Here is a 25,594-nt window from a genome sequence, read left to right as displayed (position 1 = left end):
GGAGGCATGGAGTACACCCTGGACCAGTCACCAGCTTGTCACTAACACCAATGAGATACATCTAGAAGACGATGGACGGTATGTTAAAACCCAGGAGCTCACAGACACCTCTCACTGGTGCACATTGTGGCATCGGTCATATCAAGGGAAGCTGTTGTCTCATGGAAAATGGTTCCAAGGTCAGCAAAAGTAAACGTCAGATAATGCAACAATGGCTACGGCTCAGAGAGACAAGGAGAACTTCTGGCGTCAGGTGTTGGGATCTAATCCCAGAAACAGATAGAGACAGAAACGCTGGTCGAGACTAACACTTTATTCTACATCAGTCCCTCATTAGCTTGTGGTGGGGAGAGGAAGACAGAGCTGTAACCGTAGCAACAGTAACATCTACTGTAACAGAAAGATTGTAATTGAGTTAGATATTAGTATTTAGAAGAGTTAAAGAAGAGCACAGTGGCGGAGTGGGTAGTGCTGTCGCCTCACAGCAAGAAGGAACCGGGTCCGTATCCTATCTGTGCGGAGTTAGCAGGTTCTCCCCATGTCAGTTTTCTCCGGGTTCTGCAGTTTCCTCCAAAAACATGCAATCTAATTACAAATTGCACATTACAAACGGACATTAGTGCAGAATCTGCAGCGGTAGCAGCAATCTGGGTGGGATAATCAGGCGTGCTCTAAGGTGCACCATGCAGGGCAGATGACTCTTGCCCTGCATCTGGTGGTGGCTCCTGATGGGGGGGTCCTTGGAGCAGACTTTACCAGCCTCTGCAGCACCGCCTTCTCTGTCACAGACAACCAACAGTGTGAAACATGAGGTCAGGATGCTCTACACCACATATGTCAAAGTCAAGGCCCGGGGGCCACATCAGGCCCGCGAGAAGGTTTTCTCAACCTTCTGTAGCCTTTGTTCCGTATTCTTGTTTTTGTCCGTGTTTCCTTCCATAATGTCTCCGATTATACTCTTTCAGTACCCCACACTTCCTCCACACAGAAGACACGCAGGTTCTCCAGCTTCCTCCATGAACATGGACTCCGACCCCCACCTTGTTTGAAACCCCCGGTTCTCAGGGTCCACCTTCCGTTCTGCCATTTTTGATGGGTATCTGAAAGTTAACTTTACTGTTATTCTAACGACTGCTTGGTGCGTCAATGTTGCATTGTGGGAAATGTAGTATTGGTGCGTGTAATAGATCTGCGGGCTGCGGGCCGGTTCTAATAATAAATCAATATCATCTCAGGGGCCGTAGAAAACCTTCTCGCGGGCCTGATGTGGCCCCCGGGCCTTGACTTTGACATATGTGAATTAGACGCTGTCAGTGGATTAGAAATCAAAAGTAAAGTGAATAAAAGTACAATGAAGCTATTTTTGGATGGCATCAAATGAATCGGTGTTTCACGATGTTCTATTAAAAGAGGGCTTGAAGCACCGTGAGACAGGCCACTTCTAGGACAGGCACCAGAAATAGTCCACATGGTAAGAGTTTTGTTGGAATGAGGATGGTGCCATAAGAGTCCGAGCTGCTTCTGCCATCTTGTGGCCAAACGATGCACTTGCATTGTGGAGACGTGTGTCGTGGTGAAGAAGGAGCTGAGCAGAAAGGCAAAGCTCAGTTCTACGTTCCTACTCTCACCGACGGCCATGAGCTTTGGGTCATGAGCGGAAGGACAAGATCCCGGATGCAAGCGGGGGGGCTGGGCATTCCCTGAGAGGCAGGGGGAGGAGCTCAGTCACCAGGCAGGAACTCGGAGTAGAGCCGATGCTCCTCCGCATCGAGAGGAGTCAGCTGAGGTGGCTGGGGCGTCTATTTCGGATGCCCGATGGACGCCTCCTCGGGAGGTGTTCCGTCCATGTCCTTCTGGGAGGAGGCCTCGACACCCTGGAGAGATGTCCAGGCCTGGGAATGACTTGGGATACCCCTGGACGAGCTGGAGGAGGTGGCTATGGACGGGGAAGTCTGGAAACCCCGGCACCGGATAAGTGTTGGGTGGGGGGATGGATGGATGGGATTCAGCGCCACGACCTCTAATCGTTGGCTCACCTGAGTGCCAGCTATCCTGACGGAACCTTCAGAGGCAGCCAGCTTCATTTCCTCTTTGGTTCCTACACCAAGGAGGACCCCGAGGGGCCTCGGATCCCACCTCAGCCGGAGCTGCACAGGGAGCCCACATGTTGAACGCACCAGCCGGTGGTCAGGAGGGAATCTAGAAATGTTATTTATGCTTATTCAGAGGGATTAGAGAAATCCTCGACAGTAATTCGTGCTGATTGGCTCGCCGTTGGGATTGGACAACAGCGCTTGTCTCGTCGTTGTGTCCTCTTCTTCATGAACTTCATCGTAGTTTCGATGAACCAACTGAAGTCTTCTGTGAAGTAACGAGACTGATTCTGGTTAAATGTATCAGTGCAGTCACACAAACCCGAACCCTGCAACATCTACTGTTGTAAAATATGGAATTGGAACTAGAAAGCCTTTATTGTCATTGCATAGTGAGTCTACAACGAGATTAGGAAATGAATAGAAGCAAAGAATCGACTGGACTTGCTTCGGGTTGGTGTTCTACACTCACAGATTCCCCTGTGGTCCTGAAAAGACTCGAAACAACTCTTTTCAGTGATCCCGGCTTTGAGTTGGACACCTTGTGTCAGGTGAAAAGCACACTGGCCAGCAGGAGCAGTGTCCTGGAGATGACCTGCCCACGCTGCTACCTTCCTGTCAGACGGACAATCTCTGGAAACGAGTCGAGCTCCTATGAGTGCTGCGCCTCGGGGACATTGTGCCGCAGCACCAGATATCAGCTACAGGAAGCCCAGCCAGGCCTCTGTTCTCTGTTAGACCTTCAACGGACAACATGGCAGGACTGTATCTGCTGGCCTTTACTTCTGGGGGTGTAGTATGTCATTTGGATTCCTAATTTGACAAGCTGTTTCACTTCTCTGAGTCCGACTCTGATTCCGGCACTGGCACGCCGATCGTTCTCGGGGGGGAGATTAGTTGTAGCAGGTCGCCCTTGTGACGGGCAGTGAGTCGGGGGAAGGCTCAACGTGAGCTCTGTTGAAGACATCTCATATAAGAGTTTGTCTCCGGCTATGAAAGTCTAACTTGTGCTTCGTACCGGCTGCTCTACCCACGCAGAGCAACACAGAGAAGTTCCATCGTCTTTGCTATAATAATAGTTTCACGGCGACGGAGGCGGAATAAAAGGCGAGCGGAGGAGGGCTTGACAGAAAGTCCCATTAGCTGGACCGCCCACCAGACGGGAAAACAGGCGGGCACGAATAACGGGCTGAGGTCGGAGAGAAGGCAACGGGCGCGTAGGACGTAGGACTGCTGAAGTCCATTTCTGCAGTTCATCATTTGTCTTCTCACTGTTCTGTCACACACCTTCAGGGCGTCGGCAGAATCAGAGCCCTTTTTGATCACCAGAGCGATAGCGAGACCTTCCGTCCCAGCTGAACATGCCTCTGTCGTCCCACCATGCTTTCCTCTCTCCTAGGATCCATCTATCGCCGTGGAGCCAGAAGATGGAGGAAGCTGTATCGCGCCAACGGACACCTCTTCCAGGCCAGGCACTTTAACAGGGTGAGTGGCCGACCGATGCTCAAAGTGTTTGGCTCCCTAGACATGTTGCCCAACCCAGACCTGGCCAACTTCACCTTTCTCCTCCTGCCTCGCCGTTCTTCTCCGCACACACCGAAGCATCGCTGCAGAACCAAACGATTCGCACCTTAATTTAACAGTAAATCAAAGTTTCCCTTTTCAGGGACCAGTCCATTCTGTTTCTGTGTCAGGCCATTGACTATTGACCATCAGGTTCTGAAAGCGTGACTTGGAGCCTCTGCCGACGGTCCAGACCCTGTCGGTTGGTTCCCTAGTTCTACGTCAGGCCCCCTAACCGGTTGGTGTGCCTCCTCCTGTCCGTGTCTAACAGAAAGCCTACTGTGGCCACTGTGGTGAAAGGATATGGGGGCTTGGCAGCCAGGGCTACAAGTGTATCAGCTGCAAACTGCTGGCCCATAAGCGCTGTCACCGACTCGTCCCTCAGACCTGCCAGAGGCTTATGGTGTGTATTCGGTTGAAGTGTAAATGCTTTAATGCATTATGGCGTGTTGAACTCTGACTCGCTGTCTTTCCTCACATCCATGTTTGGGTTCCTCTCTTCAGGATCCAGTCATGCCATCACAGGAGCCCCCTTCAGATACCAAGAGTGATGTGGACCTTCCACCAGAGGACACCGAGGACACAGAGGACACCGGCAGTAAGACAGGCAGTGCAATGTGCTTGTTGTCACACAGTGCTGCCCTGGCCGTGGGTGATTGTGTTCATGGCTTTGTAGCTTCAGGCGTCTCAGGAGTCGGAGATGGTTCTAATGTGCATTACAGGAGCCAATATATCGCCAATATACCAAAAACACGTGACTCGCACAGGGCGGCCCGGTGGTGCGGTGGTAGGCGCTGCCTCCTCACAGCAAGGAGGTTGCAGGTTCGAATCCGACTTGTGGCCTTTCTCTGGGTTTGCATGTTCTCTCCACAAGTCTGCGTGGGTTCTCTCCGAAAACAGGCTGATTGTCTATCAGAAGACTTCAGCCAGTCTATCTGTGTCGGCCTGCGATGACCTGTCCAGGGTGTACCCCGAGGTGTACCCCGCCTCTTGCCCGTTGTCCAGCTTGACCCGCAACCCAATTCTGAGAAGTGATAAATCTGAATAAGCATGACCAGGAAGCTCTGCGGTCTTGTTTCCGTTGAAAGTCCTTCGTACATAAATCATCGACATTTAACAATACAAATAAAACTAATATTAAATTACTCAATTTATGTAAAGGTGAAGATGACGTTTCCTGCACAGCCGTTTTTTCTGTTTTATTTATCTAGAAAACACTTATTTTGGCAATATGATGATATAAATATTACAAATGTAAACATTTATACAAACGGCAGAATTGTGCGCTCGAGTGGAGAACCCGCAATAAAGCGTGGGACGACAATCGTTTCAGTCGATTCTGTGTCCTCTACCGCCCTCTGCTGGACACGAAAAAGCGGTGCGTTCAAGCGTCTCGGCCCTGATTCAGATTCTCTTCCTCTGCTCCTCCGCAGTATCCTTTTTACCTCACAACTGTACAGTGGATAAAAGAGAAGATGCAGACTCAGAGGTAAGAAAAGTGCTGAATCACAGCAGAACTGACCTTTGCCCTCGTGAGACTGCCGACCTTTCTGCCTGCCATCATTTATAAAACCCTGCTGTTGCCGGTTGCATGAAATATTTCAGCCGTATGATTTATTTTAAAGGCATTAATTCAGTTGTTCCATCGCTGCCTCTCCAGGACATGAAAGAAGTGGTGGACGGCATCGATGGCATTAAACTGACCCAGGGCCTGGTTCTGGGCCTGACAGACTTTGACCTGATCCGGGTTATTGGCCGTGGAAGCTACGCCAAGGTCCTGCTGGTCCGGCTGAAGAAGAACGATCAAGTGTATGCCATGAAGGTGGTGAAGAAGGAGCTGGTCCATGACGATGAAGTGAGTCGCCTTTCCCCGCGTGTTGTAGAAAAAGACAAGAAACAACTGTTTACCCTTTCATACCTAAAAACGCATCCCTGGACTGGTCAGTCGTTTGTGGGGCTTGATTTGGCTGTGGTTACTGGAAACGAGTACTGGAAGTCCATGTACTTTGACACACCTGAGCAGGTATCACTCGTTCAGCCTCAACGTCCAGACTGATGAAGATGATGGTTCCTCCCCTCCTAAGCTGAACGCTTCACCGTAGCCTTTAAGCCTTTGGTTCCTGTCTGAGGTGAACAAGTGTGACTGTGGGAGTAAACCTCCCATATTTAACGTTCTCCTGTGAGTAAACCTCCCATATTTAACGTTCTCCTGTGAGTAAACCTCCCATATTTAACGTTCTCCTGTGAGTAAACCTCCCATATTTAACGTTCTCCTGTGAGTAAACCTCCCATATTTAACGTTCTCCTGTGAGTAAACCTCCCATATTTAACGTTCTCCTGTGAGTAAACCCTCCCCATATTTAATGTTCTCCTGTGAGTAAACCCTCCCATATTTAACGTTCTCCTGTGAGTAAACCTCCCATATTTAACGTTCTCCTGTGAGTAAACCTCCCATATTTAACGTTCTCCTGTGAGTAAACCCTCCCCATATTTAATGTTCTCCTGTGAGTAAACCCTCCCATATTTAACGTTCTCCTGTGAGTAAACCTCCCATATTTAACGTTCTCCTGTGAGTAAACCCTCCCCATATTTAATGTTCTCCTGTGAGTAAACCTCCCATATTTAACGTTCTCCTGTGAGTAAACCTCCCCATATTTAATGTTCTCCTGTGAGTAAACCTCCCATATTTAACGTTCTCCTGTGAGTAAACCTCCCATATTTAACGTTCTCCTGTGAGTAAACCCTCCCCATATTTAATGTTCTCCTGTGAGTAAACCCTCCCATATTTAACGTTCTCCTGTGAGTAAACCTCCCATATTTAACGTTCTCCTGTGAGTAAACCTCCCATATTTAACGTTCTCCTGTGAGTAAACCCTCCCCATATTTAATGTTCTCCTGTGAGTAAACCCTCCCATATTTAACGTTCTCCTGTGAGTAAACCTCCCCATATTTAATGTTCTCCTGTGAGTAAACCCTTCCATATTTAACGTTCTCCTGTGAGTAAACCCTCCCATATTTAATGTTCTCCTGTGAGTAAACCTCCCCATATTTAATGTTCTCCTGTGAGTAAACCTCCCCATATTTAACATTCTCCTGTGAGTAAACCTCCCATATTTAATGTTCTCCTGTGAGTAAACCTCCCCATATTTAACGTTTTCCTGTGAGTAAACCTCCCATATTTAATGTTCTCCTGTGAGTAAACCTCCCCATATTTAACGTTCTCCTGTGAGTAAACCTCCCCATATTTAACGTTCTCCTGTGAGTAAACCTCCCCATATTTAATGTTCTCCTGTGAGTAAACCTCCCATATTTAATGTTCTCCTGTGAGTAAACCCTCCCCATATTTAACATTCTCCTGTGAGTAAACCTCCCATATTTAACGTTCTCCTGTGAGTAAACCTCCCATATTTAATGTTCTCCTGTGAGTAAACCCTCCCATATTTAACGTTCTCCTGTGAGTAAACCTCCCATATTTAACGTTCTCCTGTGAGTAAACCTCCCATATTTAACGTTCTCCTGTGAGTAAACCCTCCCATATTTAATGTTCTCCTGTGAGTAAACCTCCCATATTTAATGTTCTCCTGTGAGTAAACCTCCCCATATTTAACGTTCTCCTGTGAGTAAACCTCCCCATATTTAACGTTCTCCTGTGAGTAAACCCTCCCCATATTTAACGTTCTCCTGTGAGTAAACCTCCCCATATTTAACGTTCTCCTGTGAGTAAACCCTCCCATATTTAACGTTCTCCTGTGAGTAAACCTCCCATATTTAACGTTCTCCTGTGAGTAAACCTCCCATATTTAACGTTCTCCTGTGAGTAAACCCTCCCATATTTAATGTTCTCCTGTGAGTAAACCTCCCATATTTAATGTTCTCCTGTGAGTAAACCTCCCCATATTTAACGTTCTCCTGTGAGTAAACCTCCCCATATTTAACGTTCTCCTGTGAGTAAACCCTCCCCATATTTAACGTTCTCCTGTGAGTAAACCTCCCATATTTAACGTTCTCCTGTGAGTAAACCTCCCATATTTAACGTTCTCCTGTGAGTAAACCTCCCCATATTTAACGTTCTCCTGTGAGTAAACCCTCCCATATTTAACGTTCTCCTGTGAGTAAACCTCCCATATTTAACGTTCTCCTGTGAGTAAACCTCCCCATATTTGACGGACTGTGAAGTGTAGATTTATTGATTGACAGCGAATCACCTGATCGTTGTCCCATTGTGGAACAGTCAGAAGTGTTCGACTGTCTCTGGTCTCCATGAGCGCCGTGTCCAGCATGAAGCCATCGCCTTGACTATACCAGCCCACTAGATGGCGTGTTTGCTTCATATAAGAGAGCAACTCGTCCCAGGCTCAGTGTGGTTGGTCAGAACGCTGAAGGTCCAGCCAATCCCAGACAAGATCAATAACAGGACTGGCCTCAGGCTCCGCCTCCCTCGCCAGCTCGCTCACCAACACTCAAGCGCTTGTGTTATTGAAACGAACAAAGTCGACACTCACAAAAAAGATGAAAAGAAATCATGGCTTGCTCATGTTTTCATTGGACGCCAATCTTCATTGATTCGTGCGCGGTATTTGAATAATTCATCTGCGTGTTCGTCTGAAGCCCGACAGCGTTCCAGAGCGAGGGTGAAAACATCAAACACGTCGGGCTAATAAGGGAGAGGGTAACATGGGGTATTTAATGTTTAACCCCACCCACCTTGATGACTCAGCATAAAACCATCTTTGCCTCAGGCTACTGAGGAATAGTTCTCTCCGTGGAACGTCTCTGTGGAACGTCGTATACCAACAACCTCCTGCTGCTCCTCGAGCAGTTCGGCGGTCGGAACTTCTCGTGTCTGTCGGTCCCTGTGCTCCTGCTCTGGATGAAATCCATCAGGACTGAACCTTTCCTCGCCGTTCTTCCCGAGTGTTCCGTGTCCAGATGCTCTAAAGACTCTGCAGTTGCAGCGAGGACCCGTAGCTTTAGCATTTAGCTACCTGTAGGACATTCCTTTGAGACCTTTACCCTGTCATTCACTTTGCTTCCGTGTGCCGGGATAAAGGCGTTTATTTCTTTGCTTTTGACTGTACTGTCAATGATGATGATGACATCATCATCGTCATCATCAGATATGTATATAAAGAAGCAATAACTGCACTCGATCGACGACGAGGCCCTGAATCATGCGGCAGATTTCCGTTCTTCTTGAGAGCAGCTGCTCTCCTGAAAAGCTTGAAAGATTGAGACGAGATGGCCGGTGAGAGCGCTCGCACTGCAGATCCACCTCGATCAGCGCTCTACAAGAGAAAGCAACATCTCCTAAAGACCATCCAGGTCCTCGAGGATGGAAAGCCGTACCGTTGTCGAGGAGGTGCATGGAAACGCCTTCAGTGTGAATTTCACTGAGCGTAGCCGTGGCTACTGCTAACAACTTCCTTCTGTCGGCGTCCGGTTGATTGTGAACACTACGCACGCTGTTCATGGCTGTCCCTCATCATGCCTGTCCTCATTTCTGCAGGACATAGACTGGGTGCAGACGGAGAAGCATGTCTTTGAGCAGGCATCCACCAATCCATTCCTCGTCGGCCTCCATTCCTGTTTCCAGACGGAAAGTCGGTAAGAGACGGAGGAGATGTTGGTGGCACGTTTTACTTCCAGCTGTAGAACAGAACTTTTCAGTACTTCTCCATCCCAGGAAATGTTCATTCCTCTAATTCAATAAAGGAGCGTTAGGATTAGGGTTTAGGGTTAGTATTTAGGTTTACCGCTAACTGACTACTCCTGTTCACTTAGATCAGGGTAATGCCTTCTTTCCACATTATATTCTTTTGGCCATGCAGCTGAGCAGTTTGTCCCAAAGGTGCTGATTGTCTCACATGCAAACATCCACAGAAACGGGCCTGGCCTGAAATGGGCCGTGCCTTTCAGTAAACGGTCCATCCAGTGAGGACAGCCCTGGTTCTTGTCTGATGGATTGTGTCATCGTGGTTTTCAGGTTATTCCTGGTGATTGAATATGTAAACGGCGGAGATTTGATGTTTCATATGCAACGACAAAGGAAGCTTCCTGAAGATCATGCCAGGTAGGCGTCCAGATGAATGCACCTGTTTAAGTACATCGTTAAGAGTTCCGATCCCAGAGCAGCATTTTAGCTTCTGTCTGAGCGGCGACACGAATGCACTGACATTTATAAATGTACAACCGTTGAAATAGATTTTGCTTTGGCCTTCACTGGCTACCATGGACTGGACTATCTGGTGCCGAATGCAGATGGGCCTCACCAATCCTACGCCACCTCTGATTGGCTTGGCATGGAACGATTCTCATGTAGACCCTTTGTCTACGTGAGAATCATCACTTTGACTTTGGGTCGGAATCCCGGCCCCAAACCATCTTCAGGACATTATCCACTGGTTATCCGGGGCCGGGTCATCGAGGCAACCGATTTTCCAGACTTCCCTTGTCCCAGAGACCTCCTCCAGCTCTTCCGCGGGAATCCTGAGGCGTTCTCAGGCCAGCCGAGAGACACGGTCTCTCCAGCGTGTCTTGGGTCTTCCCAGAGGCCTCCTCTCAGTGGGACGTGCCCAGAACTCCTCTCCAGGGAGGCGTCCAGGGGACAGCCGAAATAGACGTCCTTGTCACCTCAACTGACTCCTCTCGATGTGGAGGAGCAGCGGCTCTACTCCGAGCTCCTCCCTGGTGACTGAGCTCCTCACCGTGTCTCTAAGGGAGAGCCCAGCCCCCCTGCGGAGGAAGCTCATTTTGACTGCTTGGATCCGGGGTCTTGTCCTTTCGGTCCTGACACAAAGCACATGGTGAGAGTAGGATCATAGATTGACTGGTAGATCAATCGGTAGATCAATCGGTAGGTGTGATGCCCCCCACTTCATCACATGCATCACATCTCGAAATCCAAGCACCTTTTTACCTCCCCAGAGCCCCCACATAAGGGCTGTTCACAGGGCTTTTTACACCCATCCTCCTTCCTACTACTTCCATCGCTCTTCACGGCTGTGGAAACAACGGGAAAGCACAACTTGAAATATAACGAGCACCCATAATTCATTGTGCCGGTGTCTTTGCAGGGCACTTCCACTGCGGCACAGATAAAGGCTGGATCAAAGGCAGGGTAATTTAGAGAGACACCCTATCAGCCCCAGCGATCTGCATCCAGGAGACTGGCTGTACACATGCAAAGCAGCGTGTTAATCACTTAGAACCATTGTACATATTCATGAGCAGCTCTAGGAGAGAGCGCCCTGCCGCATTCCCACCGCCCAACGGTCGGCGATGCTGATAGGCCACAGCTTCAATCAGGCCAATGAAACGGGGCAGACAGCGAGGACTGCGTGGGAGCCGTCAGATGGAGGCTTATCTCCGAGACACAGGACGCACACTACCTACCCGTGAAAAGAAAACATGATCCTGATTCACGCACAAGTGCGTCCAATCAAAATGCACGCTTTAAAGGGGGTTGGTTGAAGCATAACGCTCACTGTTATTTAAAACTTGTGTATTAAAGTGCCTCAGACTCTGTCATCAGAAACATGCAAATATGCATGTTTACATCTAAACATCGCTCTTCTAGACTGCATGATCACGTTGGACAGAACACATCGATCATTAACCCTTTCCTCCCTGACAGTCGTCTGGGGCTGCTGCCCTACAAATGATTTCCACTATGTGTCCTGAGCTAATCTGGCTAACGAGTGCAATTCTCGGGGGCCGCGTCTCACGCGCCGCTAGTTAGTGGGTTCTCGTGGGGGAGCAATGTTTTCCGTGAAGCTGGCAAACTGCTCGCGTGTCATTCTCTAGGAATCTATCTTGTCACTGGTCCGTTGTCAGATCTAAGTTTATACTAGACCAGGGGTCGGCAACCTCAGACACGCGTGTCCTGGCTGGCACACGAGGGCATTTATGTTGGTGCGCAGAATATTAAGTGGCAGTCATTCTCCAGGTTACCGGGTCGCGGGCCAAGCTGGAGCCCATCTCAACAGTCAAAGGACAAGCCGCCCCAGTTCATCAGCGCAACACAGAGACACACACACTCACTACGGGAAATTTAGCGTCACCAATCCGCCTAGGCTGCATGTTTTTGGAGGAAGCCGGATAACCCGGAGAGAACCCACGCAAACACGGGGAGAACATGCAAACTCACAGAAAGGCCACAAGTCGGATTCGAACCTGCGACCTCCTAGATGCGAGGCAACAGCGCTTACCACTGCACCTCACAAGAAACGGAGCCTCATGTTAAATAAATACTTAAATACTGAATAGATACTTAAACAAATAACGGTTTAATACGTAGCGTAAATCATTACGCTGATTCAGCTTGTCACCACCGGTAAGCTAGTCAGCTAGCTTAGCAGCGGTGTTAGCATGTCGCGTAAACTAGCCTCCAGTCATTCTTTTTAACATAGTTGGACAGGGGAGCATGGATTTCTTTCAGAAGGAGACCGGGGGATATGCGTCCTTTGCTGTGAAAGTGTGGAGTGTAGGACATCGAGTGTGTGGCGGCATTTTGAGGCTAAACAAGAAAAGAAATTGCATCAATAAAAATTGCGCTAGCAAGTATGCTAGTATGCTAAACAGAGCAACACCTTCGAGATGTTTTGTATTGTTGAAAACCAGGCAACGGAGTGGAGTAATAACATTTCTCACACAGCAAAACATGGAAAACCATTCGCTGGCGGAGAATACATAAAGGAGACTTTCCTGTCAACTGCGGTGGTTTTATTTGAAGGACTGCCAAATAAGGACAGAATTACGTCAAGAGTCTGAGACACAGGTGTCAAACTCATAGCCCGGGGGGCCAATACGTTATTTTTTGTGGCCCGTAGAGCTATGTGTCGACATTTGTTTTTGACTGTTGATTGATGGAGTAATTTTGTTTTCTTCACCTGATAAATTAAAAGGATTAATGTTATAACTAGAAAAGCACTCGGAGAGCACAGACCTCCTCCAAGCAGCTCGTTCCCCTCCTAATTAGTTTTACACCGTCCACATGGTGATCTGGATCATCATCAAAAGGTTCTAGATTGTTCTGGTACCTTTATACACCAACCATGAAAAGTCCAAGCGAATCAGAGTTGATTCACTTTTTAACTATTTTTAACTGATTTTTGAATCCTTAAATGGGGTTTTAATATTAAAATTAAATATTTTGTACTGACTCCATTCTGGATCAGATCCGGATGAAATGTGGGGGTGCAATAGAGGCCCCCGCCCTACATAACTGTGTCACATTCCATAAACATCAGTCAATAATCAACCGGGATATTGAGGAACACATTCTAAAGCTCCAATTGGCTGCAACGCTAACTAAAGATTCAAAGTAATCCAGAATCCAGGATCCCTTCTGGGTCGTCACCAAAATGGAATCATCTGTTTCTGGTAACATTCTTAACATTTCATGAAAAGTTCATCAGGATCCGTCCAGAACGTTTTGAGTTATCTTGCTAACAGGTGCAAAGACAGAGGCCGGCGATTACATAGCCTCGCCTCGGCGGAGGGAAATACAGCAATAAGCTATCAGTATAATTTTACACCACGTATTTGCATATGTAATGTTTGTAACTTAATTGTGTAGTAGTGATAAGTAAAAAGCATGTTAAGGAGTAGTTACATTACATTTAGTTACATTTACACTGTGTTCCTGGCCCTTTGAGGGTCACCATAATGCTGATGTGGCCCTCGGAGAACATGAGTTTCACACCCCTGAGCTGAGAGATGCCCCTTTCAGCAGGGACTGTGGAAAGGCGTGTCAGTGAAGTGTCAGAAAACGTCTCTTGTCTTCTGCACCCTTTGGGTTCCGGACGGAACGTCGCTGGCACTTTGGGCTTGAGTACATTGTGAAGTGGCACGCGTCATGAAAAAGGTTGCCGACCCCTGCACGAGAACAACACGACAACGGCCTTCGATTTGAATTGTTTCTCTTTGTTTTTATCAGACACGTCTTTATCTTTTTCCATAGATTTTATGCGGCTGAAATCTGTATTGCTCTGAACTTCTTGCATGAAAAGGGCATCATTTACCGTGATCTAAAGCTGGACAACGTTCTCTTGGATCACGAAGGACACATCAAGCTTACAGACTATGGAATGTGCAAGGTAGGAGGTTCCCCGGCTTAGACTAACGAGGCTCTTTCCAGCCACTGTTGATGTTCTTGCACGTAGAGCCAAACCTTTCTAAGCAGACCACTAAAGGTACTGAGGACAAGTGGACACATTTGGACAGGTGGCCTTCTTCTGGAGAATATGGAGACCTAAGAGTTTCACAAGTTATATCATTGTACTTCACTGCCATACAGCAATGAATTGTGGGAAAATGTCCCTTTGCACTGTGTCAGCTCTGAGAACTTGAGGAGATTATCGAGCGACTGATGATAATGGAAACAGAAACAGAACTGTGGGGAAGGGGGTCACCTTACACGGGGTCACTAGACCCCGTTGGACGGTATCTTCCACACTGCTGAGGTTTACCGTACTTTGATCTTCTCCTTGTGATCGTCTTTGTTCTCTCAGGAGGGCATCAGACCCGGGGACACCACTAGTACCTTCTGTGGGACGCCCAACTACATCGCACCTGAGATCCTAAGAGGCGAGGACTATGGTGAGTACTGGAGGCAGCCTGGGATCGGTCCACTCCTCCGGTAACCCATCAATCAGGCGTTGCTCCTGTCTCCAGGCTTCAGTGTGGATTGGTGGGCTCTGGGAGTGCTTATGTTTGAGATGATGGCTGGGAGGTCCCCATTTGACATCATCACAGACAACCCTGACATGAACACGGAGGAGTACCTGTTTCAAGGTGAGACACACTTTGATTCTGAATGGTCGCTGTCCAGGAAGCGATTCCCAAAGTGTTTTACCGATGTGTGCTGTCTGGCCTAAAGGGCCGTCCAGCCCTGGAACAAACGGGAAGCACGTCAGCGCAAAATTACGCAAATCGTTTGAAATATTGTGTCTTGTCTCAATCCACTGTTGTGGTAGCCTCCATTATAAGTAAATGGGAAAATCCGTATTGTTTTAAAATGGAGGCTACATGATACAAAAACAAACAGTTGATCAACGGGGTTTAAGTTCAGGGGTCTTCAGAACGTTAAGTGAGGAGCAGCTTCATGTGGAGGAACCTCGGTTCTCCAACATAATTTGTTCTGTAATACAAAAGCGTAATAAAAGTTAATTTAACACAATTCTGTATCATTTACATACTGCGGTGTTGGGTGGGAGGGGGAGGGGCTATTCCCTTAAAGGGAGTCCTGATGATGATGATGAATATATTTATTAGATAGAATGTTAGAGTACAAGTACAGTCACACAGTAGCATGTATTACAGTACAAGTACAGTCAAAGTTCCTGCCAATGGAGCCACACCCTTGGGTCGCGCTGCTCCACACGCTGACCCCAGGTCCATTGATGGGCCTGCTGATGAGCGGTGACTCTACGTTCTAAAGGTCATGTGCTCCGCTGAGTTCTAATCCAGAACGCCATGCAGATTTAGGGTACTTTAAGTTGATGTGTACATTTAACGACAACGAAAACGCTTTGTTTATTCCCAAGAAACGTCAAGACATAGTAGGACCGAATTCCAGAACAGCCGAGCATCGAATCAAAGCCATGCGCCCCCGTCCATCGCTGATGGGCGTTGATGGCGATGCCTTCTCTTTATTTTGGGTTCGGCGTGACCGCGGCTGCCTCTCAACACACACCGGCGGCGTTCCTTTGAGCTGTCATGAAAGGACACCTCCAGTCACCGTCCTTGGGTTCGGGCTTGGAAGAGTCTCCAGGGCGTGCGCTCAAAGCAGAAGAAGGAAAGCGTCCTCATTATTCGGCTCCCACGCAGCAGGGACGGACGGTGGCAGGACATGCTGGACTGTCAATCATCCGCCTCCTTACTGAAAGTGTCCCGCCCTCTTGTCTCTTCACAAACAGTGATTCTGGAGAAGCCCATCCGCATCCCCAGGTCTTTGTCGGTGAAAGCTGCCGGCGTCCTGAAGGGCTTCCTCAACAAGGTGACAGCAGTCCCCCCCCCGGCCCCGTTTCATTCATGCTGACATGTTTTCAGGAGATGCAAGTTTCAATGCTGTCTGATTGTTGGTTGCTTGGCAACCGTGCTGCACCTGAGCACACCTTAAAGTACACAGGAGTAGAATTTGCTCCTGTACCGAGCTCGTAACTCCAATCGCTCGTTTATCATTTTAATGTTTTCCGTATAAAATAACTGGGGGGGGTGGGGGGGTTCTCGGTTCCGGCGTCTAAACACTCAAATGAACGCTAACAATGGGAAAAACATTTGAATCGCTGTACAGACACACAATGAGAGAGTATTACTGTAATATAAAACGTGCTTGTGTTACGAGGTTGACCTTTGAACCAGACGATAGCGCTGACAGCTGTGGGGGAGGGGGAGGGGGGTGGGGGGTGTAAGACGACCCTCGCCATTAGAGGACAAGCGCTGGACTGGGTCGTCAGACTGGTGAATGAATGAATGAACGAATGAACGAATGAATGAACGTAGACCAGTAGAAGGTCTCATATGTACGTACAGCCTGAATGATGAAATGCTGAGGTTCGCTCAGGAAACCAGAACATTTTCACTTGGACTTCAGCACCGATGCTGAATGAGACAAATGTCCCGGATCCTGTTTCCGCTCATGACCCGCTGTCTCGCTCCCAAGGATCCTAAGGAGAGGCTGGGTTGCCAAGTCCAGACGGGCTTCACAGACATCAAGGCACACACATTCTTCCGCAGTATCGACTGGGAGCAGGTAAGAACTGGGTCGACCTTTGGACTCGCTTTTTACTCTCGTCTTCGCAGCACGTTCCGCTCAATGAGAACTGAAATGAGATTCATCTGAGCAGTGATGAGAGGTGGAGCTGAAACATCTCAGTCCAGACGCTGAACATGCTCCGCCTGGCTCGTGTTCTTCAAACCGACCAGACAATCAGAGGCTGCAGGCCCCGCCTCCAAAAGACTCTTCGATGCACCGATCCGACAACGACCGGGTCCCTGCAGCGGTGCAGCAGCTGCACGACCGGGTGGGGGGGGGGGGGGCTCGCCGGTGCGCCTCCACATCAAGAGGAGTCAATTCGGCTAGCTCCTGTGGGGAGGTGTTCTGGACATGTCCCACCGGGAGGAGGCCTTGGTGCTCGAGGACTTTCCTCCGCATGGGGCGACAGTTAGTGCAGTGTTAACGAATCCAATGTTTCATCCTTTCATGGAAGCATCGAGAGCTCAGCTGTGATCTTTGTGCTCTCAGAAAAGCACGTTTACCAGGATGAGTAGCCAAAGTGAAACCATGGAAACAAACCACCCAGAACCCCTCACAGGTCCAATCAGCAGCCCTCTGCATTCAGAGCTGCTCGGAAACGTAGAAAACAGGAGATGGGACCACGAAGAAAATCACCACTGGGGTTCATCGCGCAGTGTTTAATTTAATTCATCTCAGAGAAGTCACATTTACCCCAAAATAAGAAGTGGAGTGAGACCTCTGCCAGGCTGAGCTGTTGCTCTGGTTGCAGCTGGAGCTTCAGAACTTTCCTCATTATCCATGTTGATGTGTTTGTTCTTCCTCAGCTGGAGAAGAAAGAAGTAACGCCTCCCTTCCAGCCTCAAAGCTCTGACGACTACGGCCTCGAGAATTTTGACACGCAGTTTACTAACGAACCAGCGCAGCTAACGCCAGATGATGAGTAAGTTCTGCTGCTCCAGCTCACACCACAGGACGGGGAGCAGTGGCCACACGGGGGGGCGCCACACGGGGGGGCGCGTTCTGTTTGCTGCACATCCTTCATTTTGGTCACGCATGTGCAGCTGTTGGGCATAATTCTTTCTACGACATATTTCTTAATCCGATGCAAATGTATAAGGAATTGGCTTTTGCCTCCTTTTCTAACCGCTCCACGCTTTGGAGGCGTATCGTGGCGCTCCGTGTCTGCCTACCCTGATGCTGATGAAGGGAGGCAGCGTTGGGCCTCGCGCTCGGCAGCAAACAAAGATGGAGGCTGGTTTTAAAATGCACAAATCAAACATGAGGACTCCAGACAGCGCTTAATTCAACTCTGAGGAAACATCGAGATCAATCCTCGATTCTCAAACAGAATTCGTTATTCGTTCCATAATAGTAAAGTAAAATAGTACGAAGAACAAAGACAACGACTCACACACTACGGACAGGGATTCGAACCCGGCACCTTCCTGCTGTGAGGAGACAGCGCTAACCAATACACCACTGTGCCGTCTTAAGAATCTAGATTATAGTGAAATAAATGTGAAGATTTTGGGGGGGGGGGGCAGAAGCCACTGGGAAAACACTGATATAGACAGAACGATGGCAGCATGAAATAACAGGCTAATATTCCGTGAGTCTAACAGAGGCGCTGGACCCCCCCCCCCCCCCCCCTCCCTTAATCTAGATCCGACAGTCCCACTGATTCTGTTTGATGCTACCATGTAGCCTTCAGGCTGTAGCAGGAACGCTGAGACGACTATGATAGGAAGGTCTGGCACCATTATGTGTGTGTGTGTGTGTGTCGGGGGGGCGGGGGCGGGGAGAGGGGGGGGGAGGGGTACACACTACCAGTTCAGTATTGGAGATATGAACTAGGCATCAAACACGATGGCACATCAAAAGAAGGCGCAAGCCTCCCCCTCCATCTCACTTCATCAGCCCCCTCTTACCAAAGCGAGGGCCTGGAGTCGCCCACTCCTGCGTGGGGGGGGGGGGGGGGGGGTGCAAAGGCTTTCTAGTCTCCCGTCTCTCCCACTCATGAGGGGCTTGGCACAGGACGAAAGAGAAGCGAGAGAAGGGCAAACTCTCCATGTTAGCGATTTATAATGTGACGTTAAAAGCCAGAATGGCTGGGGGGCCTTGCCAGCATGGTGAAGGGAGGGGGGGGGGGGGCTTTCTTTTCTGTGCCAGCTCCTTGTCTTAGAAAATGGCAGCCTCAGGCTTTCGTCTTCTGTCCCTGGAGCACCGACCTGCTCAGGCCTGCTAGCGACCACACTGTAGCTGCTTTAGCGCAGTCCCGTCCTGTTCACCATGACAACGCCGCTGTGTCCCCTTTTGCCCCATCGGTACAGACGCCAACACAGTGTGTCCACATAAGTCCGTTTGATGTCACAAAGGTGTCCAGCATTTTGAAAATGTCCTCTCCAGTTGCCCTTGTTTCCAGAGACATGTACCAGGACATGTACCAGGACATGTAACAGGACATGTACCAGGACATGTACCAGGACATGTACCAGGACATGTACCAGGACATGTACCAGGACATGTACCAGGACATGTACCAGGACATGTACCAGGACATGTACCAGGACATGTACCAGGACATGTACCAGGACATGTACCAGGACATGTACCAGGACATGTACCAGGACATGTACCAGGACATGTACCAGGACATGTAACAGGACATGTACCAGGCCCAACATCTGTTGACTCATCCAGCTGTGGTGCGTAAAATTCACTGGCTCGCACACGATATACTAGTTGGTTTAAAACGTCTTCTGCCATGTAACCTTGTTTGATGATGATTTTGTTTTTTTTGGGGGGGGGGGGGGGGGGGCTTTTTCGCCCAGCATTGTCCCAGCCATATCCGCGGCAGCAGGGACAATCAAGTCCTCCACACTCGCTAACTCACCATGTACGATGCTTGTAGCCCGCTCCTATTAACGATACCGTCCTTCCGTATGCAAGTCTCTCTGGAAAGTCCTCAAAAAGCGAAATGTCTGCGTAGCGGTGAAGCTTTCATTGCGTTCGAGACAGCACCTTTGCACATATAACACACTGTGACCGAGTAAATCCACCAGTATTAACCAAGTGAACCCCAAAGCAATGTCATTTTCATTATATTTTTGCCTTTTTGATGTCTTTTTGGTTGTTTCTCTGTCCGTCGCACTTCAATGACATTCTGAGAGTGACACCTGATGCTGATGCACCTGTGCAGGTAAAAAGATGCCAAGTTTCAGGCCCAAAACCAAAGCAGTGCAGACGAGACTAACGCCTTTAGATGCTGCCTGAGACGCTGTTTGCACTGAAAGAACGCAGCTCTGTGAAGAAGAGTCCTTCCTGTACTTTTCATAGGATTTCCCTCTCGGTACTTCCTTTTGTCATGAATGGAGAGCACCGAGGCCGGCCCCTGAGCCCCTGACCGAACAAACTGGCGATAGCGCTAGGAAGTGCAGCATTAGCGCACAGCATTAGCTTGAACCGCATTAGGTTGGCTTATTGTCTCTCTGTTGGATTAACGTTAGCCCAGGGCCACTATCGTAGCTACCATAGCCAGAGCGCTAAAGACGCGTAAAGCTAAACGCTGGGCTTTAGCGTTTAGCTTTAAATCAAATGAACTCAGTCACAGTGACGCAGCGTTTGCTAGCCCTGTGGTCACGTGAGGAACTCCAAAGCGAATGAGTGTGTGTGTGTGTGTGTGCTGCGAGAGCTGAGCAGGTCTGTCTGTAACCGTCCTTTCTGTCCACCTCTCAGGGACGTCATCAAGAGACTCGACCAATCGGAGTTTGAGGGCTTTGAATACATCAACCCGCTGCTGCTGTCCACAGAAGAGTCTGCATGAGGGAGAGAGCAGCTTCCTCAGCCAAAGACTCACAGGCGAGGAGGAAGAGCGACGGACAGCAGGACGATGAAGATGAAGATGAAGACGAAGACGCAAGTCTTTCCTTCCTGGACTGCCCACATTGTTTTGGTGTTACTGACAAACTCCTCGTTGTCAGTCCCTCCATGGAACAGACTTCAAACACATTCCCTCTTCTTTCTTTGTCTCCCCCTCGTCTTCCTCCTCCAGCCTCACCCCTTCGTCCCCTTCGTCCCCTTCGTCCCCTTCCTCTGTGAGAACAGCCCGAGCAGCTTTGTGATTCTGCCACGGTGAAAACATTCAGCCATCCCACCTCCCGATATCGATACGACCGCTTTCACATGCACTTTTTGGATTTCTTGTTTTCCTATTGTTTTGAAAACGAATGTACGAGGAGAAAGGAAAGAAATAATAATTTATTATTGTGTATTTTAATGTAGTTCATGAGCCCAAATTGACAATGCCTTTTTATTGATGCAACCGGCACATTTTCATCTTTAACCACAAACGTTTGCTTTTCTTGTACGAACAATGGGGTGGGCGGGGCTTGGGGGGGCGGGGCTAACTGGGAGATGGATTTGTATTAAGAAGTGCCTCAACAGTTGAATTCTTTAACTTGTCTCTGATTGCACTTATAGCTTATTGGACGTGTCCTCGCCTGCCGTGGACGCTGCCTGTTGCAGTCGTCACATGACCAGAATCTTGGTGTTTAATCAATCAATTGAAAAAATCCGTGTCGAAGTGAATATTAATACCTGGTTGATACGTTCCTGAGTACTATGTAAGATAGCATCGGGGACGATCGGGTGAAGATCGAACTTCAGGATCCAGAGGCAACGCCGCAGGCGCTGGACAGGCTTGCTGGCGAGGTCAAGTTCTGCACCAGCTGCCACCGTCTGCAGTCGGTAAGAAGGGTCGTGCTGCCTGTTTCCGTCTTTGGTTTGCTCGTCCCTCCGTCTCCACACGTCAGCTGGATTCATGCGGTGTGTTTATGCGTTCAAGCGTCATGTTTAAATTCTATTAGTTTCATTTCTAAAGGGACGTCTTCGGAGATCCGTCAGTGGACAGGCTGCCGTCGGAGGACGGATCTGCCAGTGGGATTCGTTACAATCCTTCAAATACAGACTAATATTATTTCTAAAATGACCAGATATGAAATCATCACAATGAAAATGAGGGTAGCAACACTTCGGATGATTTCCTTCTCCCTCATCACACCGTGTTAGCGGGACATGTAAACCACACCGGCACCGTAAATAAAGACTTTAGAAATGAATTCAAGATCCCAACCTGGGGACTTTCACAAAGGACACGAAGGAAAGCACGATTTAAAGTCCCGCTCCTGACAGACCAATCGTGGCTCTATAAAGCCCATCGAGTCCGTTCAGGTCGCTTGTGAGTGAACATTGCTTTTAAGCCTGCTTTATTTGCCTTGTGAAACGTGCCCCAGGTGATTTGCTGCAGTACCCAGTACCTGCAGCCAGGGTACCGTGCACAGTAGACGTCCTCCTGGACTTGGACTGGTGCTCCTCGGCCTGTGTGGTCGATGCGATCAGAAACATCTGACAAGTAGCATCCTACGTTAGCACGCAAGCAAATGTGTATCTCTTTCTCTGGACGCGATGCACCTTTAGCGTCAGGACCAGCACGGGTCAGCTAAGCTCAGTTTACCAATAGAGGGAACGTATCCGTAGCATTGATCACTGAGAGGCTAAATATTTGAATGGAGTCTTATTCCAACCTCAGACAGAAACCTTTATGCACAGAGAGCTGCTCAAAGCTAAAGCCACCGATGGACCAGTGTCCAGACCAGCTGGCCTGAACCAGAACGATGAAACACAAGCACAGCCCTGGAACCTGAGCCACGAGCACGAAAGCTCGTCGCCTCTGAAATGAGCTGTGCTTTGATCTCTGCACTTCTGAGGGCTTGATCTAATGAGCCACGCTAATCTGATAACCGTTAACAATTTGCTGCAGACAGCACGGAGACGATAATGGAGCAGTCAGTCATCGACGAGTCCACAGCCGACGGTCCTCTTCCTGCTCTCATGTCTTCTGCTGTCAAGAAGAGCAAAACAAAAAAACAAGTTGCTGAAGTTTGGCTGAAGACGTTTCACCCTCATCCAAGAGGCGTCTTCAGTTTGTTCAACCTTTATTAATGCCACATTTTGTCGGGAGTTCCTTGAAGCCACAGTAAACGGCGGCGGCTAACGCACCGCTGCTTGGATAAGCTGAGTGTTTGTAAATATGTGTAATTATTAAACATGTTTTCTGTGACCTGACTTGTTTTTGTGGGATGCTACAGCGTATTGTGTGTGTGTGTGTGGGAGGCAGCGTCACAGACACACACTCTCTGATCTCGGCTAACTGTTCATATTGGGAGAGCAGCATTTAGCACCACAATGGAATGTTTTTCACTCCGACTATGGCCCCTCTGACAATCGTCGCACACGCACGCACGCACGCACACACACACACACACACACACACACGTAGGTTGTTGGCTTTCAGAGAGGGCATAATGTGAGGCTCCGGGTCCGGGAATCAAACCCGGGTGTCCTGCTTGGCAGGCAAGAATTGTGCTGAACCACCATGGTTCCACCGAGATTTGAACTAACCACTGCACCATGGTTGGTGTTGCTCACAGAGCGCAGGAGAATCCTGCCACCTGATTTTCTGCTGGTACTGGATGCGTGGAACGAGGCTGTGTCCCGACCTCACAGCGAAGGCCGATGAATGAAGCGTTCAATCCAAATCATTGTTATTCCTATAATAATAATAATAATAATACATTTTATTTATATAGCGCTTTTCTGAGAACTCAAAGACGCCAGATCATCACGGAAATGTATTTAAGAGCACTTTACAGGATCAGCAGGGAAACACAGAACCCAACTTGACCCACAAGAGCAAGAACTTTGGAGACGGAGGCAAGAAAAACTTCCCTTTAACAGGCAGAAACCTTGGACAGAACCTAGAATCATGGTGGACGGCCATCTGTCTGACCGGCTGGGTTGAGAGAGAGAGAGAGAGAGAGAGAGAACAAGCGCAGCCAAAAACAAGATGTACCGGTATTAACTACATCCAGTGATGTACAAGATATACTGCTGCGCAAACTACGGACTAAAGAGCAGCGATATAAAGCTATAAATGCTAATGCTAGCGATATAAAGCTATAAATGCTAATGCTAGCGATATAAAGCTATAAATGCTAATGCTAGCGATATAAAGCTATAAATGCTAATGCTAGCGATATAAAGCTATAAATGCTAATGCTAGCGATATAAAGCTATAAATGCTAATGCTAGCGATGTAAAGCTATAAATGCTAATGCTAGCGATATAAAGCTATAAATGCTAATGCTAGCGATATAAAGCTATAAATGCTAATGCTAGCGATGTAAAGCTATAAATGCTAATGCTAGCGACGTGGACATCAGTGCTGAGGGACACAGGTTCAGGTTCTGCAGCACCACGGACAGAAGGACCTGCATTATTTTTTAGACATGGAATAAATCTACAATGAGCAACTAGTTTATTTTTATTTTCTTTTAGCACTTTGTGTATTAGATTTAAAAAAATACTTGTAACTTGACGAATAAAACATCACTTTCACTACCAAGTTTTAGTATTTTAAAAATCATCAATCCTAAACTTTAACAAAATGCACATTTACACACACAGGATACAAGTACACCATCATAACATCCAAAGGTTTGTCTTTTTGATTCTGACACACTGTTACTGTGGTCGGCCCAAAGACCCCAGAGAGACCCCACCTCCCGATGGAACTACTACGATAGGCGTCCACTCTTCATGCTCTCTCAGCCTATATATCCCCTCATACCATAAGATGGGGCCTGCTTAAGGTTTCTGACTGTTAAAGTCAGTTTTTTTCCCTCCATTGTCTTCGTGCTCTTGTTGAAAGAATTGTTGGGTCTCTGTATAATAAAGAGTTGCTCTTCTTGAAAAGTACAGATTTTATGTTTTTTTTTCACACCGTGCTGCGTATAAAAAGATGCTTATACTGATAATGATACTTAACTTATAAAAACTGACATGGAAACTACAAAGTGAACGTCGTCAACAAAGTGCATGAAACAGACGGTAAAATAGTCCGAACTTTCTTTCCTCACTGAAGGCTCTCCGTCCCCACATTTCATTTGTTCAGTCCTGGGGTGCAGACGTGGGGACTTGTCTTGTTCAGATCTCTGGGACAGCAGCCACCGTTCTCTCGTCTCACCAGGACATATCCGCATTCACTTCTGAGAGACACTGGGCCAGATGGCCGTCACAGTCCATCTGGGTGAACCTGGAGGGACAGAAAGGTTCAGTGTGGGACAAAGACACGTTTCACATAGTGCCAGTCTGTGGGCCTTCCATCCACTACGTTGTACTCGAAAACATTCTGCGATGCAGGCAGGGAAAAGCATTTGTCCTGCTTTTACAACCTTATGGCAGGAACCGGACTTGTGTCCTTTCCAGTGAGTCTCCCTAATGGAAGAAAAGACTTTAGGTAGAAGACTTCACACTTATGTGCCGCATGGCCACGCGTGTCCCTTTATTGGAAGGTTTGGTGCTGCTGTTCTTTTAAAGGCCTCACTTTTAGCAAAGAAGACCAGCCCTCTCTTTGATGGCATTTCCTTAATTTCCCTGAGGAGTCTTCCGGGTGGGAGGGAACTCTCTCGCAGAAGCAGAACAAGTAGAAGTAGAAGAAATGATTGACGGAGAAATGAATGAAATGTCAAATAAACACAAGGGGGAAAACAAATCGAATGAGCAAAGGTGAAAGAAAGACAGAATTTCAGAAGGCTGACTCCTGACAAGGTTTGGGTTTAGCCTGTGTACTGGACACAGACTGAAATGTGAGGCAATGCTGCACAAGAACCAGGCCGGGTCTAGCCGCACAAGAACCAAGCCGGGTCTAGCTGTACAAGAACCAAGCCGGGTCTAGCTGTACAAGAACCAAGCCGGGTCTAGCTGTACAAGAACCAGGCCGGGTCTAGCCGCACAAGAACCAAGCCGGGTCTAGCTGTACAAGAACCAGGCCGGGTCTAGCCGCACAAGAACCAAGCCGGGTCTAGCTGTACAAGAACCAGGCCGGGTCTAGCTGCACAAGAACCAGGCCGGGTCTAGCCGCACAAGAACCAGGCCAGGTCTAGCTGTACAAGAACCAGGCCATGTCTAGCTGCACAAGAACCAAGCCGGGTCTAGCTGCACAAGAACCAGGCCAGGTCTAGCTGTACAAGAACCAGGCCATGTCTAGCCGCACAAGAACCAGGCCGGGTCTAGCTGCACAAGAACCAAGCCGGGTCTAGCTGCACAAGAACCAAGCCGGGTCTAGCTGTACAAGAACCAG

General features: G+C 48.4%; 1 protein-coding gene across 1 annotated transcript in view; it reads left to right on the top strand.

The window, feature by feature from the left end:
- Positions 1 to 20,218, top strand: part of prkcz (protein kinase C, zeta) — a 51,999-nt gene extending 31,781 nt beyond the window's left edge. The window contains exons 5-18 of the mRNA XM_068748902.1: positions 3,493 to 3,578; positions 3,928 to 4,059; positions 4,161 to 4,254; positions 5,090 to 5,145; positions 5,317 to 5,511; positions 9,163 to 9,260; positions 9,640 to 9,726; positions 13,618 to 13,753; positions 14,168 to 14,255; positions 14,331 to 14,450; positions 15,575 to 15,654; positions 16,321 to 16,410; positions 17,220 to 17,335; positions 20,131 to 20,218. Of these exons, the coding sequence (XP_068605003.1) occupies positions 3,493 to 3,578; positions 3,928 to 4,059; positions 4,161 to 4,254; positions 5,090 to 5,145; positions 5,317 to 5,511; positions 9,163 to 9,260; positions 9,640 to 9,726; positions 13,618 to 13,753; positions 14,168 to 14,255; positions 14,331 to 14,450; positions 15,575 to 15,654; positions 16,321 to 16,410; positions 17,220 to 17,335; positions 20,131 to 20,218 (1,466 nt within the window). The remainder of the gene's footprint in view (positions 1 to 3,492; positions 3,579 to 3,927; positions 4,060 to 4,160; positions 4,255 to 5,089; positions 5,146 to 5,316; positions 5,512 to 9,162; positions 9,261 to 9,639; positions 9,727 to 13,617; positions 13,754 to 14,167; positions 14,256 to 14,330; positions 14,451 to 15,574; positions 15,655 to 16,320; positions 16,411 to 17,219; positions 17,336 to 20,130) is intronic.
- Positions 20,219 to 25,594: the final 5,376 nt, after the last annotated feature.

Source organism: Brachionichthys hirsutus, chromosome 2 (assembly GCF_040956055.1).
Source record: "Brachionichthys hirsutus isolate HB-005 chromosome 2, CSIRO-AGI_Bhir_v1, whole genome shotgun sequence".
NCBI classification, from domain to species: domain Eukaryota; kingdom Metazoa; phylum Chordata; class Actinopteri; order Lophiiformes; family Brachionichthyidae; genus Brachionichthys; species Brachionichthys hirsutus.
Note: the sequence above shows the minus strand (reverse complement) of the source record. Positions and strands in the feature narration are given on the sequence as shown.